This window comes from Apis cerana, linkage group LG9, assembly GCF_029169275.1.
Source record: "Apis cerana isolate GH-2021 linkage group LG9, AcerK_1.0, whole genome shotgun sequence".
In the NCBI taxonomy this organism is placed as follows: Eukaryota; Metazoa; Arthropoda; class Insecta; order Hymenoptera; family Apidae; genus Apis; species Apis cerana.
The window spans coordinates 1398389-1419148 of NC_083860.1; the positions used below are offsets into that span (position 1 = coordinate 1398389).

Below are 20760 nucleotides of genomic sequence, written 5' to 3' on the forward strand. Positions count from 1 at the left end.
ATCTATATATACATATTTTAACATTAGTACAATAATAATATTGAGATACAAATATCAATCAAACTTATATTAATTTTATGATCTGATAATTGAATTATTTTTGATTCAGTAATTATTTAATAGTCAGTGATAACATTAATTAGATAATAAAAGATAACAAAAGTTAATTAAATTTAAATTTAAATGTATTAATCATTTTTAATTTAATCATAATATTTCATAGCTAAAGAAATATCAGTTACAAAAGTTTTCATACATTATATGAATTTAACTAATTATCAAAAGTAAAAATAATTTTGTTTTATATGAAATATTGTGAATACTAATTATAAATAAAATATAATCTATTGAAAAATTATTATCTATTATCTATATAATAATTTCAAAGAAGTGAATGGTGAATGGTTTCAAGGAAAATGCAAGTGATGTAATTAATTTTTTTGTAAATAAAGGTTATATGAATATGATATTTCTGTAAATGAAATCATATATTTTTTTCGGCATTTTCTATAAAAAAGTATTAAGTTATTTATATCAAAAAATCATTTCAATCAGTTTAAAAGATTTTTTGATTTGAAGCTAAATTTCCATATAAAATAAAGACTTGAGGATTTTTGGAACTTATTATATGTATAAATTGAATTCGAAAATAAAAAATTTATATAAAATTTCATTTATTGAATCAAAATATTATTTAGTTTATCTATTTATATATGAAAGTATATGTGAATTTATTTATTTATTATATGAATGGCTTCCCCGGCAGGTTCGGATAAATTGAATTCTACGATATAAATTTCAAAGATCTCCGATTCAATAATTTTTGACAGATTTACTTTTTTATTAAAGCTTAAATTTCTTTTGGCTATTCTTCGCTTTGGATATTAAAATTATGGACTTTTTTTTATGTTCTTCGATAATATTCGATGAATAGATTCCAAAAATACCACTTTTAAATTTAAGAATTCATTGGTTCAAAAATTATTATAAAAATTTACAAAATAATATAATATATTTAATGATTATTTACATTACAGAGATTCTTCGTTTATAAAATAGTGGTAAAGAAGAAATATCTTATGTTGATTTATTGGAACTATAGGTAATGCAGATTTCTTCTTTTATATATATTCTAAATAAAAATATTTAATTAAATTTTTATCGATTGAAATTAAATTTCTAATATCTATAACATTTGAAGATTGTTTTATTTTTATTATTTCTTTAAAATAAAATCAAGAGGATAAAAGTATCCAAAGGTTTACAGAATGAAAGTTACTATCATAATGTTTACTTGTGAAACGTAGATTTTTAAAATTAACATTAAAATTTACTAATTTTTTTGAATCTCTCCATCAAATACTTTTCGAAAAAGAAGTCAATAATTTTTGCTTCCCCAAAACGAAGTTCTTTCTCATCAGAAGAAACGAATATCAAATGGAACTTACCCAAACTTGCCGGTAGGTGCGTCTTGAAATCGAGAAAGGGACTTGGTGGCGGGTGAGTCGGTGGAAAATTCATAGCGGGACCGTATCGCCAGAGTAGCTCAGTAGGACTAAAAGGTAAAGATATACCGGGTGGTAGCCGAGAGTCCATTCCCGTCATTCCACCCCCGGCCGAAACCGGCGGTAATTGCGGCAGCTGAATCGACGGCAACAATTTCATAACACGTTCTGTGCGTATGCTTTCTACCCTTTCTTCTCTGGAAAATGATAATATAAAATGATAATATTCTCAAAACTTGTTGACAATCAATCAAATTATTTGTTTACATTAAAATATTATAATACAATATTCTTTATTATCGCTTAATTTTTAAATAAATATGATTGTTTGTTTTCATATAATAATTTATTATGTTATATATATGCAAAATGTAGAACCATCTAATCAATTTATTTTGGTTAAGATAATTATAGAAAATATTTGTAACATCAATGTAGTTATTATAGCTATTATATTATATTATTATATTATAACTATTTAATATATATAATATATTTATATATTAAATAGTTAAATTTAAGTATTTTATATTTTACATCAATGTATAAATAAATATAAAATAGTAAAAAATAGATTTCGATTTTTTTTAACTGGTTTGTCATGGAAATATTTGCATTTAATATTTATTATTCAAGTTAAACGATTTTTTCTTTCAGCGATGAAATTAAAGCTATTTTTAAAAAATTTTAAATTTAAAAAAAATAGTTGAATTATTTGAACTATTTTTAATCAGTAAATTCTGATTTTTAATTATCGATTCAAATAATTATATGTATTTTAAATGAGACGAGTATATCGATTTATTTTAATTTAGTTAAAAAAATTATCTAATAATAGAAAAAGACTATTCGAATGAAGGAAAAGGATAGAGATGTTGGCACGCGAAGGTCGTTGTGCCATTGTTTCACACCAGGAAATTCTCATTTGGGAAGCGCGCCACATGAAGTAATCGTGATACAGGAGAAGAAAATTATTAGCGAGAAAAAGAAAAAGAACAAAATGATGGTGAAAAAAAAGAATGAGAAATATAATACTAAACACTACGATTGCTCTTCCTTTCGATCGATTTTCAACTTCAATATTGTTTACAATTATTTTTAAAGATGTATCAATTGTATTTATTTCCTTATTTTATTTTCATCTCTTAATTATTAATTATTTTGCGCTACTTTTATAAATGAAATCGATTTTCGATTATTAGATTTGCGAAAATCAAATTTTTAAGATAAATGAAATTTTTAAAAAATAATATCATATCTATTCTTTTTTTTTTCTTTAATCTATTTTGTAAAGGAAAATTTTAACAAAGTTTCTTTTCTGGAATTATTCATAGTCAATATATATAACAATAATTATTTTTTTGGTTTATAAATTAAATTAAATCTTTGTTTTTGATTATAAATATTAAAAAATAGGCGCAATAATTCTACAAGTTAAAAATAGAACAAAAATCAAATATAAAAAAATTTCAGTTTTCAGTTTCGTTCTTCAGTTATTGATAATCAGAAATTGATAAAAATATCCTTGGGCGCAAGCAAATTGTCCTATACGAATGTAGGGCAGTGGTGAGCATAGTGGTTCTCAAACAAAAAATGAAGTAGCTAATCTCGTACAAGTTAGAAAATAAGATTACGATATTCTGATTCATAAATAACGTGATTTATAAGAAAAGACTTTAGATCAAAGTTAAGATTCTATTATTCAGAAGTACATAATATTAAATTGATATTAAGGAATTTCTGTGCAGAAAAGATTAATATCTCATGCAAATTTTCCATTTAATAAATAAATATATTGTATTTGTAAAAAAAAAATGAAAATTTTTTGCATATTTCCTATATTATATATAAACAAGAATACAAATTAATTTCTGTAGAATTTGCATATATCAGAAAATATTGCCAAAAAGAATTATAAAAATATGAAATAAAGATAACAAAAATTTTTTATGTATCTTTAGAACAAAAGTTATAGATATTTATTATAGTATTTAAATTTCAGAATTGAATAGGTTAAAGAATGAATCATTCGTTGATCGATTTATTTGTTTCCAAAATATTTGTGGTAAGTATTCTTCGAGTTATAAAATATGGTTGTTTTGTATGAACTACAATATTTTTCACATGAATTACTGAGTATATTTATGCATTAGAATATTTAAAAACTGTGATAGATATCTATTTATATTATGTTTAATTATATTATATATGTTTATAAATCTTTAATTATTTTATAAAGTAATATATAATAATATAAATTGTATAATATGTATATTATAAATTAAAATTAAAATATAGCTCAAAATTATTGCTTGAAATATTTTTTTTGAATTTTTTGATTTTACTGTTAAAATGATTATATATTCTTACAAAACTATTCTATCCTTTTATAATTTTTACAAGGTTTTAACTATTTTGTTAGAACACGAAATAGTCGAAAGTTTTATTCAGGAAGAAAAATTTACGATCTCTATTGTTATATGTTTTATTTTGTATATCAAATTTAAAATTAAAAAAGAATAGTCATATTTGGACCGGATTATTGAAAAATTGGATACATTGTTCACTATGTGTAATTGCAGAACATTCTTGTTTATTTTGTTACATTTTTTAAATTTTATGCACTAATTTTTATTATTTTATTCATTTTAAGATATTTTAAGATATTTTTTTACTTTCGTTTAAAAAAAAAATAAAAGAAATTATTATGATTATATAATTTATTATAATTGTAAATTTCTTTTGTTTTTTTATATACAAATTTTTACGAATAAATCATTAATTATTTTTCTTTTCTTTTTTATCCACTTTTTTTTTATATTGAATAATATTTAAGAAATATAATTTCTTGAAATTTGAACATAAAACCATGAAATCATGAAATTCAAAACATTCAAAACATGAAATCATTACAATTTATGACGATTTCAAAAAATTTATATAATATAATCGATTTATTGATTTTATTTTAATCTAGCATACTTTAATTTGCTAAAAAATTTTAAGTAAAATGAAATGTTTAATCGGAAAGAAACAATAAAAATTTGTAATAGAATCTAATTTTTTCAGTTGTCGTTGCATAAATAATTAAGCAATATCGCGAAATATGGTTAAAAGAAACGTTTTTTAAATACATCTGGTGAATAGCATATACATTTTCTCAATAGTCATATCCAGATATCGTGACTGCCCTTTTCAATTTCGTGTTTGACACACAAAATGAAAACAATGGAAGTCGTAAATTTTTCTTTTTGAATAAAGTCTTCGACCACCAACTCATGGTATTTTAACTAGTTAAAATCTTGTAAGATTTTCGTAAAAAAAAGTGAAAAAAGTATATTTTTAAAGGACAACGAAATATTTCAGGAATTATTATAATTCTTATCATATAATTATTTATTAATTTATATTATCACGCATATTCTATTAATTTTTCATTATTTTTTCGTTTGAATTATTTTATGTATAAAGAAAGAGATTTTATATATTTAGATAATTAATTTGTAATATGAAAAAAATGTGATTTTTAGAAAACTTTACAGCAACATTTGAGGAATACATATCAAAATGTTATTAAAAAATCTAAAATTAAATCGAATACAATAAAAACAAATATTAAATTCTTCATATGATATTTGATCTATTCAAATCTAAAATTTAAATTATTGCAATTTTCTTTCAGAAATACATGATTTATTTATTTATTTTTTTTTTTTGGTTGGACATATAAATTTTTTGTAATTTATATAGATTTTTATTTTGCAAAGAAGATTATAAGATAAATTATAAGACGATCTTAAATTTCTTAATTTTTTGTAAAAAACTCTACTATGTATTTATTTATTAATTATTTTAAGAGGATAAATTTATAGATTGAATGAGATGTTAACTGTGATAAATTTTATTTTGAAATTACATATTTTTAATACAAATTTTAGTACAAATGTATTTGAGAAAACTCTCCAGAGTTGTTCTTGAAAATATTTTATGGTAACTTTTCTTATGAAGTTGTTGTATGGGTTCGTTTATTTAGTTTTTCTTTTTACTGTTGATTAAGTTTGAGAACCACTGGGCTCCCTGCTGCTGAAATGCCCTACATTCATTTATATAGGGAGATTTTATAGATTTTCATAGATTTCTAAATGTCAATAATTAAAAAATAAAGTTGAAAATAATTTTTTTTATTCTTGATTTTTGTTTTAGTTTTATTTTATTTTATTTTTATTTTAGTTTATCAAATTATCTTTTAAATTTTTAAAATTTTCTAAGTGAAATTATATTATTTATGAGTTATATCAAAATGAGTTTAAAATATAAACAAATTCATTTCGATTAGAGTATTCGACTTTAAAGGATTTTGAGATTTTTAATATTTTCTTATTTTATTTCTTATTTATAAAAATTATTTTATTAATTATCAGATTATCTATATATAATATTCCAACCATTAATCATGGAATATATAATTTGGATTAGAAATGATCTATATTAATAAATTTATCCAATTAGCCCTTGTTATTGCTTATTACTATTATTGATTAAATTGACTGGTTAAAAAATGACAGGTATCATACATTAACATTCAAAGAATAAGCTGCGAAATTTGATGTTTAGATTAGAAATGATCAATGAAGATCCAAATTTATCTAATTATGCATTATTATATATAACTCCTATAAATTGAATTGATTAAAAATAATCCAATCGTTCAATTGCGAGAATTAATAAAGTTTTGAAATTTTAAAATTTAATAATCTTTTGTCAAAATAAAGATTTCATTTTTCAAATTTTTCATATTTCAAAAATACTTAATTTTGAATGTTTGATTTGGATAGTTTTGAATAATTCGAAGGAATTTATTTATTATTTTTTCGTATTAGATTTATAAAAAATTGATTATTATTCTTTTTTTTTTAAATAAATTGTATGGAAATTATGTCTATATCAATATAAAGTTCTAAAAAATTGTTATTTTATTTATTTATTCTTAATTTTTATATATATATAAAAAATATAAAATAATAATATAAAAAATATATAATAATAATATACTTTTAACAAATAATAAATTTTATTACTTTTTTAATATTTACTCGTAATTTTTAATTATGTATTTATTTTTATTTTTTAATTAACTATTATTTTTTAGTAATTTTTATAATGATAATATTAATATTTAATAAATTTCTATATTTTGAAAAACGACTTTTATAAATGATTTATAAAAATCAAGTATTTTAAAAATTTTAATAAATTATTATTTTACATTTCTAATTTTTAAAAAATTATTTGAAATTAGAACAATTAGACTAATCTTCTAGTGAGGCAAAGAAAGAATTCTTTCTAACATGGTAAACCTATATGATTTTACTGAATAAAAAAAATAATATATTGTCTTGTGAGGAAATAAAATCTAATTATCTTCTTAAGAGATCGAAAGAAAAAAAAAATGAAATCGTATAAAAATAGCGTAACAAAATCCGGTAGACGAAATGTGATCGGTCGAGCATCTAGAACGGGCATTTCCGGCTTGGAGATCGCGACGAGCCAACGAAAGGAGGAAGTTGTGCCGGAAGTTCGTAATCAACGCAAGAAACTACTTGAATGATCCTTTAAACAAAAACTGCCTCTCAGCCTTTTGCAATTACTGTCGACATTTAAAATTCTTTCGAATAGGTTTTATCTCGTTTGTTATCTTTGCTATTAAAAGCAATTAAGTATGTATATAAGACAATTATTATATATGTGAATTTACATATCATTATTCATTTATGCAAAACAAAGAAAATATAATAAAATTTTTAAATTAAATATAACATATATTTTAATTAATTCAATTTATTTGAATTTTCAAAACGTAGTTAATATTAAAATAGGATTTATACATTGTCTAAAATGAATGAATCAAAAATGACTCTTTCATATATTGGTAAACCTAAATTTATATGAAATTTTTATTAATTTATTAATTTTTTTTATTAATTTATTAATTTATAATTGTTTTAAAATAAAAATAAAAAATGAATAGTATAAAAAAACTTTATTATATATACATAAAAATTATTTTGCCAGTTTAAATCAATCAAATAACATTGTTTTTCAATTTGTTGTTATTTTTAAATCTTTATGATGCTAAATCTAGATAATTATGAAAATATTAAACAAATTTTTACGAATATTTTCGTTCATTTTTTTCAATTATTATAATTATTTGTTAATTTTTTTTTAAATAAATGGCTGTTAAAATAATATTATAAATGTCTCAATCTTGTAAACACATTACAATTTAATAAATTTCAGTACTAAAATTATTTTTTATCATTAAAAATCTATTATTACTATTTATACTTCATATTTAATAAGATTATTAATTGTAGTACTTATTATAAATGAATGGTTATAAGCAATCAACAATAAAATGATAAAACTATTGCTGCTTAATAATAATATTGATTCAAATAATAGAGTTATGCAAGCGCTATTTTTCAGAAGAAAGACAGTAAATTAAAAAAAAATGGATCTTGTTCAAAAAATAACCCTTATAATTTTTTATAATTTTCATTATCATAAATTATAATTGATTGATCAAAAATAATCTAAATATCGAATTTCAAGAATTAAGAACTTATAAAATAAATAATTTCTTTTTATAGATTAAAAATTAAGTTTTATAATTATTAATATTTTATTAATAAATATAATCTTATAATATATCATATAACTTATAAAAAAGTATTGAATAGAAAGTTTGTACTAATACTATATACAAAAAAAAAAAAGGAAAAAAAATGTCAAAAGGAAGTGGTTCAAACAAAACATATTTTACTATGTAAATATTAGAATATAAATTAGATTGGAATATCAACAAATGTAAAATATGAATATAAACAGATGATCGGAAATAAGCATTTTCCCCGATTTTCTTTGATATTAAAAATTGATTATGCTTTATTTATAGGAATTGTTACATAACAAAATCAAATTTAAAATCGTAAAATTTTCGTTTATGATTATTTACTCTCCTTCATCATTTATCATTTATCATTTTCGACTGTCATCATTTATTTACTAATTTCGATATTTAATTAATTATATTGTTCATCGATAAAACGCATATTGTTTCTAAATTTTTTTCTCTTATACATATGATAATTTTTTCTATTATACATATAAAATTTAAAACAATAATTAGAATTATATCATGATTAAATGTTAATTAATATATATTATATATGTATATCTATATATATATTATATTATGTATATATATATAAAAAATTATATATTTATTTATTTTATATTTTGTACTTAAATTTTTATTATTAAATTAGATTATATTAAATTCTTCTTCGATTATAATAAGTTCTTTTTTTTAAATAAAATTCCAGACGTAAAAAATTTTTATTGCTAAATTAAATATTAATAATTTTTTTTCTTATAATTTATTATTTTATATATATATTTTATAAAAAAAAAGAAAAACTCATCTGATAAAAAATAATTTAATTTCTTAAAATATAAAAATAAAATGCGAAGTTTTAAAAATAAATATTATCTTTATAAAAGAAAAAAAAGAGAACAGATGAAAAAAAATAATAAGACAAATAAAATCAAGTACGAATTCGTTCTGGTTAACAGTGGAAGGCGGAAGATCCTTGAGGAGGATTTAAGATTTATCGCAGAGGGAAGAGTCGATTCTCTTTTCTTCCGGGTACTCGACTGTTTCCTCTCTCTTTCTCTCTTCTTTTATCTTCCTCACAGTTTTTGTAAATTTCTGTTGGAGCTTCATTACGAAGTAATCTACTATTGATTCATCGATAACACGAGGGATATCTACCTGATAATAAGTTGATTTATTATCATCACAACATAAATTGTTAACTTCTCCACTAGAATTGTTTCTCAAATTTCAAAATTTCAATTGATTTACATAATCATTAAAAATGAAAAAGAATATTTCATTATACATGCGAAGAACCAAAAAATAAAATTATTTTAAAGAATTCTATTTTTTTTGTTGTTTTTCACTTGTTCTGAAAGATTAATAAATTTTTATTTTAAATTAAAAATTTGATTTTAAACGATTACAATTTATTATTATTATTATTATTATTATTATTATTATTATTATTATTATTATATTATCTTTTTGTTACTATTATGTTTGTTCAAAACTATTTTTTAATTGGAAAAAATTAATTTCATTTCAATCATCATTATATATATAATAATGATTAAAGGGTATAATTAATTTTTATATTGTGTAGCATTAATTTTAATATAAAAAAATAGATAATTACTTTAAGAAATATAAAAAATAAATTTATTTGAATTAAAAGTTTGTATAAGTAACAATGTTATTACATTAATAATAACTGAAAATAATTTATCTATAATTTATCTGTAATGTTTGATTATTTCAAATAATAATAGAAAATAAAAAATAATAAATAATAATATTGTTTGTAAATAACATAGATTTCATTTTACAAAAAAAAAATATATATATTTGAACTTGAGAATATAAAAAATAAAATATATATTTTAAATAAAAAAAATCATTTTTCCTTAAAAAAAACATTATCTTTATATTTTTTTAGAAATCAGATTAAATAACAAATAAATTAAAACTATCATTATTATTCAAATAACATCTACTATTTAAGATAAAATAACAAAGTATATGAAAAATAATAATGTTATTTGAATAATTATTTAAAGTTTATTTCAATATTGAATCAATCTTATATGATTTAAAACAATTATGAAAAATCTTGTTGAGATTATATTTTACTTCTAAAAAACAAACAATTATGAAAAAAAAAAGAATGTCAGCTTTTACTTGTACAAACGTTGACACGAATTCACCACATACTCGACGTTTATCAGAGAACAAGAAGACAATAAAAAAATACAGAAGCCACGTGCAAGCGAACAATAAAGTGTCGATCGTGTTACTCGTCCATCGTTATCAGTTGACTTCCGCGTATAAAACGGGTTAAAAAGAAAGCTTTCACATTTAATGTTTCGCAATCAATAACTGCAACACATTTCCAGTAATCCTGAGACAACAAAAAAAGAAAAGTACTTTTTATATTAATCCTGAAATGAAAATATTATTTCTCGATAAAAATTGAAAATTTTAAAAATGTCTCTCAAGTCTTTGTAACTTCGATAAATTATCAACATCATTAGATATCATCAATGATTCTTATATTGCACTAGATATTAATATTATCAATTTTATATAAATATTGAAAAAAATAAACAAATAAATTTTATATATTGATAAAATAGAAATTAAAAATTAAAAACGTGAAATACGAACAAATAAAATAAAATAAAAATATAAATAAATATTTTTTAACGAATATATATATATATATGCCAAATTTTTATAAATATAATTGCAATTTAAAATAGAATAATACACATGTGAAATATTTATAAATAAGTATTTTTTAATGAATATGTATATATCAAGTTTTTATAAATTATAATTGCTATGTAGATTAACTTGAATTATTATCATTATTATTTATAATTATTTTATTGTATAATATCTTTTTTTAAATACTTTATTTTTATATAATAATTAATAAATAAAATAATTTCAAAAATTGGAATAAAAAATACGAAATAAATGAAAATATTTTCTTCTTTCTGTAAAATTGTTTCAATTATAAAATTATTGTATTTATTATTCGTTTTTAAAATTTGTATTAAAATTTTCTAGTAAAAATCAAATTTTTATCATTTTATCATTTGCAAAAGTCATTTGAAGTGTAGATGAGCACTTAAATCTATATAAATTCTCGTTTAAAGGATCATCCAGATAGAAGAAATCTATATAATCGATGATTTACGTACGCATGCGCGATAGATCATTATGCAGTTGAAGTGTAACGTGAATTATAGAGGAGGTAAACAGAGTATATCGAGATCGGAGAAAGTCTTCACTCATTGCTCTATTCTCTAAAGATGTACCGCTATTATGTAACTTTCCTTGCACTATCTACTATATTTAGCTTGCAAAATCCGGATAATAGTTTTTACGATAATAGTTTTATCGATAGGCACGAGGAAGTCATTTATCTTATTTAACGTTGAATAATAGGAAAAAATTCGATAAAAGTTTTAAAATGTGTTCGATTGAATATAAAATACATATAAAAATTAAAATTGTATGATTTTTTTGATAATGAAAAAAATTTTAATTTTACAGATTTAGCGTATAAAAGATACATAAGTTTACGTAAAATTAATTTTTAATAAGGATTTTAAAATTTTTATTTTCATTATATTATCAATTGTAATATTGTTTTAGTCTTAATTATATCATATATTTATTGATATTTTAAAATGAAAATATTATTTTTAATATATATAGTTCTCTAAAATTATTTATAATAAAAAATATTATTCATTAAAAAAAATTACTAAATAAAGATTTATAAAATCAATGAAAATAATATTTAAATGGTTTGCAACATTAAAAAATTTGTAAATCAATTTTAAATTTTAATATTAAATATTAAATATTATTATACATAGAAAATATAAAAATTTATGAATAGAAAGCATTTTACTTCTATGTTTTATTTCATAAAAAACCATATTAAGATTCGAAGAAAATATGATTTTTTTTCAAAAGATATGATGTCAATCGTATGCTTATTTTAAATTTCTATTGCAACTCTATTTCATATTGTAATAAATAATCTATGTACATATATCGAACTGTAGGTCATAAAGTACGAGTAGTGTCGTCTATTGAAAAAAATATTTATAAAATAAAATAAAATAAGATATACTACTTGTTATATTAATTTTTAATGTATCGTATTCTATCGCTTTAGGAATATATATTTTATTTTTTTTATCATATAAATGCAATATAATAATAACACAAATGGCATTCAAAATAATATTTTGCACTAATAATAAATTATTTTATTTATACTTGTCTAGTATAAATTATATATAGCCGATATTTTTAATTTTTATCATTATTCAAGGATTTTATATCGTAAATACTATATAAACTTTTTATAGATATAATATTGAATAATATAATAATATAATATAATTATTTTATATATTATTTTATATATATATATAATAAAAATCATAAATTCTATTTTTTATTTTAATAAAACAAGTATTTTTCTTTTTTGTTTTAATTTCTATATTATTTAAAAGTCAATTATATATATTAAGAAAATGATTTATATTAAAATATAACAAATTGTTTATTTCTTAATCTTTTCGATATGAAGTTTCTCATACATTAACATTTATATATTTTACAATTTCTCAAAATTGGATTAAATTTTATTTTAAGAAAATTATAATGTAATGCAAGATAAAAATTCTTTATTATTTAATATTCTACTAAAATTTAATTATACTCATATTATACTATTTTTTTAAATCAAATACATTGATTTAAAAAATATGTTTAAAAAATTACATTATTTTCTTTAGTGAAACAGTATTATATTTTTTACATAAATTAATTTATAGAATTATTTTACGAGTAAGAAAAATATTCATTAAAGAAGAAAAGAATAATTAATTCAAGAATTCGATACTTAATAAATATATTTTATATTTCTAAAGAATTTTTTTGAAGATTTATATAGATTTATATGATAGACTCAAACATTTTACTATCATATATTAAACATTTTTTATATTTCTTAATAATTTCTTAACATTTTCCACTATTAAATATTAATATTAAATATTTTAATATTTAGTTAATTGCTATTGTTTGCTTATTAATTGTTTTACAAGAAAATTATTTCCCAAATTATTAATTAATTTTAAATAAAGTTACAATTGGAAATTATCTATCTTCTAATAACTGAAATGATTTACTCGAAAGATTTAATATTAGAAAAATAACATTTATTCGTAATTTCTTTTACTCTCTATTTTTTTTTTTAATATAAGTGAAAATTGTAATAGAAAATAAATTTAAATCTTAATTTCTCTTTTTACATTACATTTATTATAATATTATTTATTATTATTAAAAAATATTATTATTTAATTATTTAAAAAAAATTTTACTTGGTTAAATATATTTATTTAAGTATATTTAAAAAAAAATTTATAATTATTAAATCAAGAAAGAAAAACTTGAATTAAAATTTAAAATAGCAAAAAAATAATAAAATGTAAGAAAAAACCGGTTTTATATGATACAATATAAAAAAAAGTAATTCAATTTATGCACAAGATAATAAAAAATTTTTTTTTATAACTTTTTGTTAAATTTACTGATTAAATTGTTAAAATGATAATAAATTTTGAATTGAAATCTACAAAAAAACAATCTACATATATATATATATACATATATAAAATTAATGATCAGACAAACTGTTATATTAAGTAATAAGATTAAAATGACGTTGACAAAAATTGTAGTGGCGCCGCTTTTATACCATTAACTGATAACCCAATGTCGTAACTGTATATAAAATAAAAATTATTAGTATAGTCCGTCATTTCTTATGCATATCTTAATAATATACTTTTGCTTATTTTTATTTTTTATATTTAATCTTTTTTCTTGATTCATTAATTAAAGTTAAAATGTGTTTTTTAAGATTTTGAAAAATTTGAAAAATCATTTTCTTTGTTTAATATCTTAAAAAGAAAGAATTAAATTAAACTATTTCTAGATATCTATCTTAAATATATAATTTTTAAATGTTTATTTAAAATTCATATGATTATTTTAAAAGAAGAATTAATTATTTTATTGAAAAGAATAATTTTAAATATTACGATATAATATTTAAAAAATGAAGAATGTTAGAATATTTTGTTTTAGAAAGATATCATAAATAAATCATAATTTCTAATTTGCATATGGCAATTTTTGAACAACATAACTTAATTTCAATTATATATAGATTTTTTTTTATCGAATAATCTTAAGTTGATGGTACGTTTATTTCTTCGTATCATTTTGTTTAGATATGTATTCATTACTATAGTAAAATTACTTATCGGAAAAAGATAAATTAAAAATACTTTTCTTCACCTTGCAGCAACAACTAGATGTATGTATTATATGTATTAAATATATTTATTAATTATATTATTTTATATAACATATTTATTGCTATTAGAAAATTGCACAGATATATTCTAATTATACATATTTTTTTTATACTTTTTTTGTGATTTTTCAATTTTTTTTATTTTATTACAATAATCATTAGTTGATAATGTGTCATCATTATATTTTTATTCGATTATCATTCGATTTTGACCTAATTTATTAAAAAGCTTATATTTAATAAGAAAAACTTGAATAAATAAACTTTTAATTGTTACATTCATTTGTATTTCAGGATTAAATACTGACGATTCTTGATAATACATTTTTTATGCTTTTTATCTAATTTGAAAAAAAATTATTGAAAAATTATAAAATCATTTTTTAATTTCTATTATTCAATTTTTTTAATGATATTTTTAATAAGCATTTTTTAATTTAATTAGGAAACAAAATCTATATTTCTTATGCACAAAGAACTTTTCTTCTTCTTTATTTTTTATTATTAATTAAAATAATTAAATATAATTTGATAAATAAATCATCTGAAAATAACTTATTTTTCGAATAAAATTTAAAAATTTATTTGCAATTATTTTTATCTGAAACAAATTAATTTTTTATTTTTTATTTTATTCAAAAAAATTATTCGTTCTTTTTCGCTCTAATTATTGTTTTAAATAAAAAATATCCATCGCGATAGAATTTTTAATTAATTAGATAATTTTTTAATATGTTATAAAAATCAATATTTTAAATAATTTTTTCCTATATAATTTATTCCTGTAATCATCGTTTCATAATTTTTGCAAAAAAGATGTTACTATTACAGTGAATTTCGAAAAAATACAGGAAGAATTCGCGAAATACAATCGATATTCGAGGAAAAAAAGAAAAGTTGAGTTTCCGTGACCTTGAATTGGTCGGTGAACCCGATGCTCGCTTGTCCGCTACGTCACGCTCTCGCCAACTCACAAGGAAGTGCTTTCTCGTTCCTCCACAAGCAGAAAGAAAGAGAGAAAGGAAACCAGAAAAAAAAAGATGCGAGCCGAGATAGCAGTCACTGGCGTAGCGCACCACGCAAACAAATCAATGTCCGTCTACTTATTCCGTAATCCTTCATCGTCTTTTCATTTTCGAAGTACACTGCACTTTGGATATAATGATAAATGCAGTCTATGTGTTATCGTAATTAATAAGAGGAAATAATATCTAAAAAAAGATACAGTTCAATTTGAATAATTGAAGTACCAACTTCAATTATTTTGAAATACATTGTAAAAAGAGACATCTTTCGAATTTGTGGAAGTCCATATGAATTGATGAGATATTTCAAATCCATCACAATTTATAAGAAAATAATTCTTTGATTAATTCATTCATTATTCGTTATTTTGATTAAGTTACCTGCTGTCAATATTATGTTTATATTAACAGATGATAAGTGGTGACAAAATGCAGTTTGCACATGTTATTATGAATACATACATATAAACGAAATTTTATGTAAGTTTTATATAATAGCAATTTTTCTTTTTACAAATATATTTCGAAAACTATAACGATAATATAGATGAAAATATACATAATATTATCATTTATTTATTATAATAATGACGGAATTCAAAATTTGCATTTTTTATATCATTGATGTGAAAAAAATCATTAAAAAATCAAGTTTTTATTAATAGAAGTTTGCAATTATTCACATTTCCAATTTAATATTTTGAGATTCTTATGAAATTTAATAATGATTCAGAATTTATTTATTTTCTCTAAATTTTGGAATTATGTTATTGCTATAACAAATGAGTAATATTAAATTTGTAAACATTTTAATACAAAATATATAAACGAATATTAAGCGCAGCTTAATTTTCTAATGCATAATAAAAAGTTTTATACAAAATACAAAATATTGTGTAAATATATTATTTTATCTATATTTTATCTATATTTATATTATAAGATAAGAATTATAAGAATCATAAAGAATTAGATTATGTATGTTTTATTTATATTTTTTTCAAATTATATTTCTAGCCAAAAAGATACGAAATATTTTATATTCTTTTATATTATTTAATTGAAAAATAAAAAAAATGTATAATTTTATTATTTGATTTCATTATAAAAATATAAATATAATTTTTTTATGTATAATTTGTAAAATCATTTTTCTTTTATGTAAGTCTACATATTATTTTTTTTTAGCATAATTCATTTTTCAATTTCTGATTTAATTATAAGATGAAATCTATTTTTTTTTTTTACATTATCACATATCTTTTATCATTATTTCTAATAATCAAACATTTGAAAATAATTTATTTTCCAAATAAAATTTTAGATTTTATTTGCAAACATTTAATATTTATTTAAAATAATTATTTATTTTTTTTCATTTTTATTTCAAATAAAATATATCCAATTTTATAGCAAAATAATAAATTCATTTAATTTTTGTTATTCGATTAGCATTATCTTTATTATCATTAAATCAATTTGATTAAAAATTATTCATCCATTCGATCCTGAGGAACAAATATATTTTTTGCATTGAATCGGTCGATAAAACGATATAGTGAGCTCACATAGACCAAGCACAAAGGATATCTATACGAGTACTTACGCTTGTATGTTTAAAGTCCCCCAATTGACGGGGATGTCGATTTAGATAATTTGCTTAACGGTGTTCTATAATGGATAATCATGTGTCAGTCTTGACTATTATACGAATAAAACAAATAAAAGTTTTTTCGTTATTTGTCATTCGATTGGAATTTTTTTTCTTTTTACGTATTATTCATTCAATTTCAATTTCTTTTTCTCGTTCATTTCTTTATATTCGAAATGACTATTATTTTCGTTTTATTATAAAAAGAAACTTGATATTTTATTATAAATTAAATGACATTATTTTATTGCATAAATTAATAAAATAAGAAAATAATTTTGTTGTTCACGAGTAATGAATATGTTAAATTTAACTATTCGTTACCTATATAATCTTTTATTGATTATTCATAACAATTTTCGCTCAGTCATGCGAGTCGTGACTTTTTTTCATTCTTAAATTCCGTATTTCCGTTCGATATTTATTTGAATATAATAATGGATAACTAAAGCAGATATAAATACGTATTATTCATAAAATAAATATTAAATATTAAAAAAAATATGTTTTTTTTTTTGTCGAATATAGAAGCTATCTCGTATATGTATACAAACATATTATCAAAAGTAGTCCTATTAAATATAATTCTTCATAAAAACGAATATTTATGTACTACATTATGTATTGTTTGCTGAAAGATTTATTTATTAGAATAATATTCAATGAATTTTTAATTTGATTTACTATTCTTATGCGTTTTTAAAATAATTTAAAATTGTTTCCTTTAAAATTATAATTTTTCAGTTATATTATTGATGCAACACGTGTATGAATATAAAATAAATATTATTTTTTACATGAGATATTATTTTAAATGTGTACCAAGTATGTATTTAATTTAAGTATTTAATAAAGTATGTATTGAATATTGATAATAACTTATATTTATTGTTTAATTTATATTATTATATTTATAATGTAAATAAAAACAAAAAGAAAAATATACGTTAATTAAATATATTCATTACATATAATCAATGCAATATTTTCAATTATTTTGCATTCAAATGATTATTATTATGATTATTAATAGCATTAGATTTTTTTTATTAAAATTATATTTTTGCGAACTTTTTAAAATAAACGTTTTTTATAATATATTATTTACATAGAAAGAAAACAATATTTTATTAATACATTACTAAATATTTTAAAAATAATAAAAATTAATAAAAATATTTATGATATTAATGTATTCATTTTAAATATACTACATTTTACATATAATAACTTTTGATTTTTGATTCTTGAGATAATTGATATCAATTAATTATATTTTTCAAATATTAATTATAAGTATTGATAAATATCAAATACTTTTATGTATAAGAAAATTTCACATAAATAATTTATATATATTATATAATTATATTTCAATATGTAATTTTTGTATCAAAATTAATATATTGTAATACATTTATTTGAACACACTTAATGTGTATATTTTCAAAATAATTTTTTTTAATAATAAAACTTCAATTAAAGAAAATTTTATTTTTTGTAATTAATTTTTTATCAAAAATCATATTATCTAATAAATTGTATACCGTATAAAAATCAAATGATTCACGATATATAATGTATTAATATTATTACGTCATGTAAAATAAGATATTTTGTGGACAAGGTCGTAAATTAAACTATCGAGTAATAACATCTAGTATATATGTAACTATTAATAACTTAGGATTTTAACTTTAAATATTGTGAGATTATATATTGTTTTAGAATTTTGCATAATAAAAAAATTGTGATTTTTATTTATTCCAAATAGAAATATTGCATATATTAATTTCAATAAATAAATTGGAAACCAAAAAAAAAAAAAACATAAAATACTAAATATAAATTTTTATCTTTATTTTGTTCCAATCTGTTTCATATCCTGATATATTGATATGTTTATAAAAATTTTTAATTCAATATCAAAAACATAATTATTTTGATAGTAGATTGATAATAATTGATTTCTTAATTTTTTGTTATATTATATAAAAAAAATTTATATATAAAAATAAAACGAAAACGAAACATAAAGATAATCAAAAATAAAAATTTATAAACAGCAATAAGAATAAAAATTTGAAGGAAAATAATATATCACGAAAAAAGAATGTCGCAGAATTCTTCGTATTTACGTAGATGATTAATTGTGATAAGTTTTACGAAAAAGTTTCACGAAAAGAAAACGATTCTTTTGAACGACACTATCATATTTCGAATATATCGCGTCTTTTAAGCTTATAGCTTTTTCATAAATCGAATTATTAATATTATATATTCATATTATATTTGATAAGAGATAGCAAAGATAAAATTACAACAAAATGAATTTGGAAAATTTGTGTTATTCCCAAAAAATTATTATCGTCCATCAACTTCTTTTATCACCAAATTTTTTTTGAATCTATTATTATTTTTTAAATTACGAAATGGAAATGTTCTGATCATATTTTAAATTTATATTATATATTTTACATATTTTAAATTTATATTATAAATTATATATATTTATATTATAATAAGTTAGATCTTAATAAAATCTTAAATCTTTATTTTTTCCTTTATTGAATTACATAAATATATAAATTCACATATATTAGTCACATATATAGTCACATATATATCAGTCACATATTAGTCACATATATTATTTTATAGAATAAAATTTATTTAAATCAAAAATTTTTATAAAAATTTTTAAACCAAAGTATGTGTAGATGTATACGTAGAATACAATTATATAAAATATAATATAATACAATAGTTATATAAAATATAAAATATAAAAATATAATTAAAATTATTTATAAACAAGAAGTTTGTGTTAGATGAAACGAAACATATATAATAAATAGAATGAATAAATAGAATGAATAAATATCTCTATCTTCACATTGCCATTGCCATTGAGCTTCCAATTTTTTTCATCTAACAAAAATTTAAATTGTTTATAACTCAATAAATAATTTTCAATTAACATTTTTACATACTAACTTTTATATTTGTTTTGATCTCTACAATCTCTAGAAGTATCTCACGAATATATTATATTAACATTTTATATATTATATATATAAAATATATTTTGATATCGAAATAAAAAAATTATTTCATAATTCATCTATTCTACATATAAGAAGTTTTCAAATAAAAATTTTAAGATCAGAATTTTTAAATTAGATAAATTTTTTTATAAGATAAAAATACATAAAAATTTTTTTGATTGACGATACGTACTTATAGATATCAATTATGCAATATTGTTATCGATTACAATAACTAATTTTATTAATCGTGTTATATGTTTTTCTTCGTTGTCGTTAAAGTTCTTAAAATTAAAATTTATTCGTGTCGAATTTATCGCAATAACGGATAAAAAATATAAAAAAGGAGAAAAATAGCGCGTGAGAAGAGAAGGAGAGGAGAGAGATTGGAGAAGAGAGGGTCAGTGACACGTCGTCGAATAGAGGTTTATCAGACGAACGACCGACCCACGT

At 19.1% G+C, this 20760-nt stretch overlaps 1 protein-coding gene across 2 annotated transcripts in view; it reads right to left on the reverse strand.

Annotated features, from left to right (window-relative positions):
• The window catches only part of LOC107995545 (ets DNA-binding protein pokkuri), a 44027-nt gene that overhangs the window by 7953 nt on the left and 15314 nt on the right, over positions 1–20760 (reverse strand). Inside the window, exon 2 of one of the 2 annotated variants that reach the window (XM_017053133.3) lies at positions 1449–1702. In XM_017053133.3, the coding sequence (XP_016908622.1) occupies positions 1449–1665 (217 nt within the window). In that variant the 5' untranslated portion in view covers positions 1666–1702. The remainder of the gene's footprint in view (positions 1–1448; positions 1703–20760) is intronic. The other variant, XM_017053142.3, reaches the window with a different exon arrangement.